Source organism: Austrofundulus limnaeus, unplaced genomic scaffold, assembly GCF_001266775.1.
Source record: "Austrofundulus limnaeus strain Quisiro unplaced genomic scaffold, Austrofundulus_limnaeus-1.0 Scaffold0, whole genome shotgun sequence".
In the NCBI taxonomy this organism is placed as follows: domain Eukaryota; kingdom Metazoa; phylum Chordata; class Actinopteri; order Cyprinodontiformes; family Rivulidae; genus Austrofundulus; species Austrofundulus limnaeus.
In genome coordinates, this window is record NW_013952402.1 from 4,421,114 (window position 1) to 4,429,902 (window position 8,789).

The following is an 8,789-nucleotide window of genomic DNA, read 5'->3' on the forward strand; positions in this document are numbered from 1 at the left end:
AGAGAGAGAGAGAGAGATATATAGAGAGAGAGAGAGAGAGAGAGAGAGAGAATTTAGAATTTAGATTAGATTAGATTAGATTAGATAGACCTTTATTGTCATTGTACAGAGCACAATGAAATTACAGTTCAGAACACCCATTCAGAAGAAGACAGAACATAACAAACATAGGAGAACAGGTGCCTTGGGTCATGCTGCTACTGACCCTGCACAAAGCAAGGATCATCTTCATGAAGACATCATGAGGAGGCRCAATCTTAAAATAAAAAACTAAAAACCGCACAAGGGTAGATGAGGAAAACAAAACAAAACAAAACATCATATTATATCAACAATGTGACACACTGTTTTTATAAAAAACCTCTGCACAGAGCACATTTATTAGCCAGAGGACCCTCAGTCAACATAACCAACCAGGAAGAATTTAGTCCAACAGCTCAAGGCCATGTAGGAGAAAGCCAGATTCTGTAATCAGTTGTTTTGGGAACAGAAGAGTCAGGCAGACAATAACAATTTTCCATCTGCTTTAATGTCTGCTGGTACATCTCAAGGTGGCGAATCCAATCAGACAAATAATGTGGACAAATTCCRCTGAGCCGTGCTATCAACTTTCTTCAAGATCAATTCCATCTCGCCAGCCAAGTCCAGGAACCACAGCTGACCCGCGACCCTTAGCAGAACCGCTTGCAGACAGAGTCCAGCTCGCTCAAGGCAAAAGTCTGAGTGCTGATAGTAAATGAACAGCCACCAACACCGTTTTGTAGAAACACCCAGAGACCACCAAGACAAACTGTAAAATCCAGTGATCAGAATCCAAATATATATCCAGAACAGAGAAGAACAGAGGTCCCACCTTTGACATGTCCTCCCATGGAAGAAAATACTTTGTTCCAAAAAAATTATTAAGAGACCAGCTGACCAAATACATAAAAATAAAAATATCCATAATTTATGGTTTCGGATGAAAACGTAGAGAAGGCTCTGAGCAGCAAAGCAGAGAAGGTAAGAAAGGGCAGGAGAGAAGGGAAAAGTGTCTTACTCCTCTGAGAGCGGAACAAAAAAAATTAACTATTTGACCTATTTTTTTTAAATAGTTTTGTTACTTTTTAAAACAAAATTCACCAACATTTTTCTGTTCAAATAAACCTTTTCTAAAACCATGAAAAGCAAAGGATGTGTATTAAGTTGTTGAGCAGTTTGAGAGTGATGTAACCTAAACTGTTGTGTACTTACCTTTCAACAGTCTGGTTGGTGCTCTGTCATCAACTGCTGGACCTATTGTTTAGTTTAACAATGTTCATGCATGTTGAAAGGAATATGTTTCTCAGCATTGATAAATAAAAGTATAGTTTTTTTTGTCTAGACGTGTTTAATTACATTTGGGTGTAACGTATTAGATACGTAATTCAGTCAAATGAGAGGCCTGAAGGCATCATTAGCAGCCTGTGTAGTCCTGCTGCTTTCTGAAAAGGGAGAATGGTTGAACTGATTTGTCTGTGGTAAGGTCACAAACAAGTCACAGACATGTTTGCCTCATGAGAAGATGTAAGGTCCTGGCTTTCTACTCAGCACTGCTTCAAAGCCACATGGCAGACACTTTTAAACCATTTTACAAGTGTGACTGAAGACACTGTAAATAATAAGAGTTGAACTCTAACTTTAAGCAGGTCATGGTACACGCAGCTTTAATTAGACTTTGATATATTATTTAAAGGAGGAGTGTTACGCAAAACTGAGTTTATAATCTCGTTCCCTTAGCAAAAACATACACAGAGTGTTGATTTGACTCATTCAGGGATGTTTGAAAAATCCTTGAATTTCCTGTGGTAGCCATGTGGAGCTGCCTAAATGCTTGCTTGTACAAAGCACCGCCTATTTACACAAAGCTCCTCCCCACAGAGCACCCCTCCCTTGAATAATTACTTGAAATACTGAAGTGGGAGTGTCTGAAAAGGTAGGAGGTTCTTAAAGAGACAGAGGACAATTTCAAGGCATTTAGATAGGCTATGATGCAAAGTCAGATTTGTTTTTTTGATATAAACAACATTTTCAGAAAAATTGAAGGTAACATACTTGATTGTGATATAGAATTTAACTATGTGCCTGGAAAATACACAGTGTTATCCTAAAATTAAATTATTAAAATAATTATTGTCTACTGCCATGAAAGGCAGATTATAATGTAATYACATCTGTCAGAATGTTTATGTGTTTGTGTTTGACTGTCTGTCTGTACAATATTTCATCAACCAGTAGACAGAATTTTATACAACTCTGAAAAAGTAATCCTCAGACACACATTTACAACTGTTCTACATTTGTAGTCAATCTGATTCAAAATGACTGCCACAGCTAATTCACTTTAGCATTTATAAATATGGCTAAAATCCTGTCAAACTTATGGACAACGAGCTCAGTTTTGATGCTGTAGTAGTTGATAATCATCCCCCAGCACATGTTCTGATTACTAAAAGATTGAATGAATTCTGTGATTAATTTATTTATACATTTTATGCCTAATAKAATTTTAAAACAAGGCTGTTAGACTGAAGAAGTTCATAATTTTAGTCRTTCAAAAAACAGGATTTGTGATTCGAAAGGACTGGAAAAAATAACCTGTGAGGAGTTTTATTCCCAAATATTATCTGCAAATTTCAAAATGCACCAATTTACTAAATGATTGCTCAAATAAAAGTATACTGAATTTTAAAAAAAAGCTGAAACACCCAGATAAGTGTAATTTATACCTTAAGAGCAAAAAGTTCTTATTGGTCAGTCCTCTTACAGCACCAGGAACTGAGTTATTATCTGATTTTGCAATATGTTCAGCAGTCCATGACTTCACCCAACCATCAACATAACATTATATGTCACTGACAAGGAGTCTCTTGATTCCAATGAGCTCAGTTTGTTTTTAGGGTTTGTGCTTTGACTCTGCAGGTCTGGAGTTTTATGCTTGAAATGCAAACACTGTCCTGCCTTTGCAAATACAAATATGTGTTTGCTTCATTGAAAGTACAAGAGGTTTTGGGACATTATAGACATCAGTTTGCTTGTAGTTTGCATGAGTTTGAATGTTTACAAAACAACTGATGTTATTGTTAGTGAAAGAACAGCAGTATGTGGATGTTCTGGTATGGTCTGTGTGGTCCTCTTTGCTTCCATGCCAAGAGAACAGAGGGTTCTCCTCTCCTCTGCCTTTCCAAGTCAACCTCTGCATAAATCATTGTTTGGTTCCAGCATAGTGCCACAGTTCATATTTGTATGCTGTGTTTGGTCAAAGYCTGCCTTCCCAGAAAAGCAATGTGTAACTGAATTCGTATGTCATGTCTGTTTTTGGACTGCATGACATTTTTGAGGTTAACGGTACAGTTCAAAATAACTTGGCTTGTTGTTTTTACTTTACATGTCGTTCGTTTGTACATAAAACACACAACTAACGCACAACTTAATGTCTTCACTTAATAATGCACATACAAGTTTTTTCTACATTATGTAATAATTAAAGCCGGCAACAGATTTGACAGAATTTAACAGAATTTCTGTTTTATTTTTGCTTTTTTGCAGGAAAATATGGGACACCAAGGTCAAAGATCCATCAACAAGGTCATTTAATATTTTTTGATTAAACCTTGTCAAACAACAATAAAAAAGATGTTGAACTAAAAAAATTTTTTTTTTTACTAACTCCTAAATTCTATTTAAAAAGAATCGTATTGCTGATTATCTCTAACAGTTCAACGTTGAATTGTCTGAACCTACAACTAAAACAGCTTTTCTTTTCCATGCAGAATTAGCCTCATGGCAAAAAAGAAGGGATTCTGGGTAGAGAAAGTGCACTGTCTGGGCACAGAGAACAGCCTGTCGGAGTGCCTTGCTCAGCTGTCCATCCCTCGCAGTCCCACTCCATGCAAGAACGGGAGACACGCGGTGGTCAAGTGTGTGGCGGGGCCTCAGTTTGCTCGAATGTCCTCAGGAAGACCCCAGGCTCCTCATCCAGTTGTGGTAGGATTTATACAGTTGTGTCAAACACGTCTCTGTGCACKAACCGGTTTGTACAATCTTTTGCTGTCCTGTGCAGCCTGTGCGCCTTAAGGCAGGTCCCCGGCTGGGCGAGGGTCGTGTGGAGGTGCTCCGGAATGGAAAATGGGGAACTGTTGTCGACCACATGTGGGACAGGACTGCAGCCAGCGTGGTGTGCAGAGAGCTGGGTTTTGGTTCTGCCAAAGATGCCCTGCAAGGAGCTTTTATGGGCCAAGGTAAGAGAAAGAAAGAGAGAGACCTACTTGTGTAAAACTCAACAAATATGCAAAACTTCATGTTCAGCGTTTTTGGTTGTTTTCATGGTATTCCAAAGAAGACAGTGAGACCTCTGCTTTTTGTAGACACCGCACCCGTCTGCCCTGACTGATTAGATAATGTGTAGGCATGTGTGTTTGTCTTTTTGTCTGTGTTACCTCATGAGCTGCAAATGTGTCGACTGCAGTATCTCCAGCTGTGAGGATATAAGCCCTGTGCCAGTAGTACCACCTGCCCAAGCACACACACAGATAAAGAAACATTGTGAGCCATGGTGGTTTACTTTGACATTTGGTAACCAAGCCCAGCAACATGATCTTGCTAGATTAAAGCAACGTTTTGATTTAGTCACTGAGTGCTTGTTTTTTTTTTTTTTGTCTCCAAATTTTCAAATGTCCAGCTTCGCCTTCGCTTACACTTTYAGTCGACATCCAGCTGTTCCAGCGGTGTCTCCACCCCTGCGATATGTGGGAGAAAATGCTTTCACCATGCTCCGGGCTTGGGTGTAGTCTTGAAATATGCTGAAGGAGAAGAAATGTGGGATGATATTTCTGCTGGTTTAGCTCTTCAGAAGATCAAAGGAAATATAATTTGGAGCTATTTCTGTGTAGGAGATGTCATTCATGCTATAGTTGTTTTGTTAGATGAATATAAAAGAAGCAAAGTCTGACTTTTCTTTGAATTAAAAGGAAACTTTACTGGCTTTGACATGCCATATGTTGGCTTAGGCTTTAAAAAACATTTTTATAAGCAGGAAAAAGATGTAGAAGATTAAAAAAAATCAGTGTTAAGCTACTTTATACATAACTATAAATAGCTATAAACCARGTCACATATTCTAACCGACCTGCAGTTTTTTCTCTCCTATGAAGCAGTGTTTACATCACTTTTCACTCCTTATGTGGAGTTTCTCTGTTTTTGTTTTTTATACCATGGTTTCCTCCAAAAAACAGACATATTAGATTAGTTTAATTGTTTATTCTAAATTATGTTTTGGAGTGAATAAATTTGCTGTGGTCATGTTGGTCCTGCGATGAAGTCAGTTCAGGGTGTACCCTCCTCTTGCTCAGTAACAACAGGAATAAGTTAAAACTTTGAAAATGCCAACATGAAAAATTCATGATTTTGACAAGATCTGTGTATAGTGCTGTGTGTTGGCATTTGGTGATATGATATATATCCTGACACAGGGGTCACAATATGATATTTGCGATATTTTACGATATATTGCATTATTGTAAGCAAGGCGATACATTGCCATTTTTTTTCTAGAAAAGATTCTAATAAAAAAACACAGGATTAAGGGCACACCATGCATTACAAGCATAAAATCTGAGTAAATTCACTTTTAATTTACAATAAGAACATTGAACAATTGAACAGCCTCTTATTTCTTATTGGCTGACTGCTGCCAACTAGTGGTTGGAGGCTAAAATACAACAAAAAAATTAACAGCTACTATGAAAGTTTACATTTTAAACATGTAGTTAAAAAGTGATCCAGTGCTTTTGAGAATCAATACAGTATAATGAAATGAAATATTGTAATATTTCGGTATACTGGTAGTTTCTTGCACCCCTAGCAGATTTAAACTGTGTGAAAAGCTTCTGCATTAAACCGGTGTAGCCATCGGAAAGGCAACAAAATTGTCATCTTGATAAATCAGATGACTTGCAATGCAATCAGAGTACAGTGCAATCGCTCAAACATTTTCYGTTTTAACTTCAAATAAATAATGTTCACCAGGCACCAGGCTTGATCCCRTAGGCGTCCATCAGAAAAGCCAGTTTACATCATGGTTCTCAATGATTGGTCCATCTACCTCAGAGAGAAGAAAYGAGGAATGTGTCTTAGAGTGGCTTTATTAATCTACACAGTCTCCCATCTATTTTGATTTTTTTTGCACTTTTCAGTTCTGCCCAGTTTATTGAAAGATGGGATAATGTGTAGAGTTCATGTGCCCAGAAACATATAACTTCAAAGTGAGCGACAGAGTTTGCTTTTCTTTGTAGAGTGAACAAACACATAACACACACCTTCCTCTTTCAGGCTCTAACACATACATTACTTACTCCTGGTTGCTTAAACTTCAAAGAACTCTGACAGCTTCCTTTTTTATAACATGGCAACCTGCAGGGTTGGGCCATTTTCATATACTGTATATTTTTTCAAGTCTCAAAGGCCTACTAAAGACAGGCTTGTGTGTGTCRTGGAAAAGCTGTAACACAAATGGAACCGATCTCCCAGGAAAAGACGTCCTTAGCAAGTTAATTATTAAGTTTTGTTCAAATGCTTTTCTTGTTTATTCTGGACTGGTATGATGAACAATTGATCAAATGTGATTTTACCTGTAAGAAATAGGGCTCACAATGTTTCCTTACAAAAAGAACGACCTTCTTTAGAACCTCAGCTATGGTTTTATTTCAGGTCAGTTTGTGAGGTTTGTACCTACTTTTCAAAATACCCAGAGGCAGAAAGGCTTTTTCAAGAACTTTAATAAATGTTACACTTGACTAAAATCTAGATTTGATAATATCTCAAAATTGGCAATGGAGACAAACATTTTAATGGACCCAAACTGGAGTGTAATTTTAACAGTAAAGAACAAGGCTTTTCTTGTAACCACCAACTAGCGGTGCAGTTTTTAACAATACTGTCAGTGTCAACATGCTTTTTTTTCTAAAGTTGTTTTATTTGTCTCTCCAAATGATCTATGGCAGCAGCCAGTTCTAATTATAAAACAATTAAGCTCAACTTGGTCAATGCTTAATTTAAAATCAGGTTTTGGTAATTGATGTATTTCTGCTGAACCCATGGCTTGATTGTTTCCAGATCTGATGTTAGAGAGGTTGAAAATTCAGTTTAGTTCCAACTTTATCTGCCAGCTTTGTAAGTCTCATTGTCATTAAATTACTCATCATCATCATCATCATCATCATCATCARCATCAGTGACTTAAATTACAGGGACAACGTTTGTGTTTCCATTTCAACCAACTGTGTTACTTTACTGTGTAATTTCACCCATGAAGCAAACAGATATAGAGTAGTGAGCATACAAAGAGCTAAAACACCCTTACATCTGTGTGTATTTGTGTGAACGTAAATTGCGTGTGGCTAGTTTCTTGAGAATTATTTTGGGGCGAGATTGAAATAGAGCATGCTGCAGTTCATTCTGGGAGATTAGATCTAGTTTGTGGCTTTACCCTGCTGATCAAGGTGGAAGTGGGGAGAATCTCTTACCCTTGTTCTCTTACATGAGGTATAAACCCGCAAGTGGCGACCAGCATTGAAGCTGGCTTACGATAAACAAATTAGATTAAAGCTTCTTTTCTTGATTTTTTTTTCATATATCATTTTTGGTTTGTACTGTTTATTTCCAAGCTTCCCAAGTTTAAAAGTTWGCTTTTTTGCAACTTTAGTCTGACCACATCTCATGCAAGCGCTTTGAGCTAAAAATAAAATTCAAGGCCTTTTTATTTTATTTATTTCTTTATTTYCCTGTCATCTTCTAATTTSTTCAGAGAYGATCTCGATTTTGCTGGCACAAATTTGGTCTTGTTTGCTCACTCAGTGTGGCAGACTACAAACAATGTTGACGCTGTTGCGCCCAAAGCAAAAGAATGGTGGTAATGAGGTGTGACAGATGCTTTGAGCAGATGTTTTCCTGCTGCTGTTTGGCTTGCAGGGACATTTTGTYATGACAGATAGCGACTTCCCTATGTTTGTTTATTGTTTAAGTAGAAAAACCTCATTCCCATTAAAGAACACAAAGCCACTCTTATGCATTGCTGCGTGATGCTTTGCATGATAAAATCTCCTTGTGGCACTGTGTCAACGTCAGTGTCTAAAGACAGCCAYAGTAAMTACTGCCCTGTGGTTACATCCATGCTTTTCTGGGTTCCATATTTCCAGMAGTCTTTAATTCTACCACATCCTCCTCCTCTCTTCAGGTACAGGACCTATCCACATGAACAATGTACAGTGTATGGGCTCCGAACGCTCCATCCTGGACTGCTTTTTCCAGGAAGTCCAACCRTGGACATTCAAACACAGCCAAGATGCCTCTGTACGCTGTAACGTTCCTAAAACGGGCACGGAAAAAACGGTAAAAGAAAAAGACGTTTTCACTAACAAGTCTCAGTTGCATGTATGGATGAAGCACAACCAATTAAACGATTGAATCTGGTGATTATTTTAGGTACGGCTCGCAGGTGGTAGAGTCCCCTCTGAAGGCCGCGTGGAGGTGTTGATGGAATTTGGAGGTCGTAAGCGSTGGGGCTCCGTCTGTAGCGAGAACTGGGGCATCAATGAAGCGATGGTGGTGTGCAGACAGCTGGGCCTGGGCTTYGCTGCCAGCGCTCTCCAGGTAACACCCTCCACATCCAGCAAAACGTGACAACAGATCGTCCTGTTGCAGCTCAGTAATCCAGGTAGAAAAAAAATCAAAAAGAAAAAATAAGTAGGTCCTCTGGATGGGTTCTTCTTTAG

The 8,789-nt window shown here is 38.3% G+C and overlaps 1 protein-coding gene across 1 annotated transcript in view; it reads left to right on the forward strand.

The window, feature by feature from the left end:
• The window catches only part of loxl4 (lysyl oxidase-like 4), a gene marked incomplete at its 5' end in the record, with an annotated part of 23,506 nt that overhangs the window by 8,039 nt on the left and 6,678 nt on the right, over positions 1–8,789 (forward strand). The window contains 5 exon segments of the mRNA XM_014024623.1: positions 3,568–3,606; positions 3,792–4,005; positions 4,082–4,259; positions 8,252–8,406; positions 8,500–8,667. Of these exon segments, the coding sequence (XP_013880077.1) occupies positions 3,568–3,606; positions 3,792–4,005; positions 4,082–4,259; positions 8,252–8,406; positions 8,500–8,667 (754 nt within the window).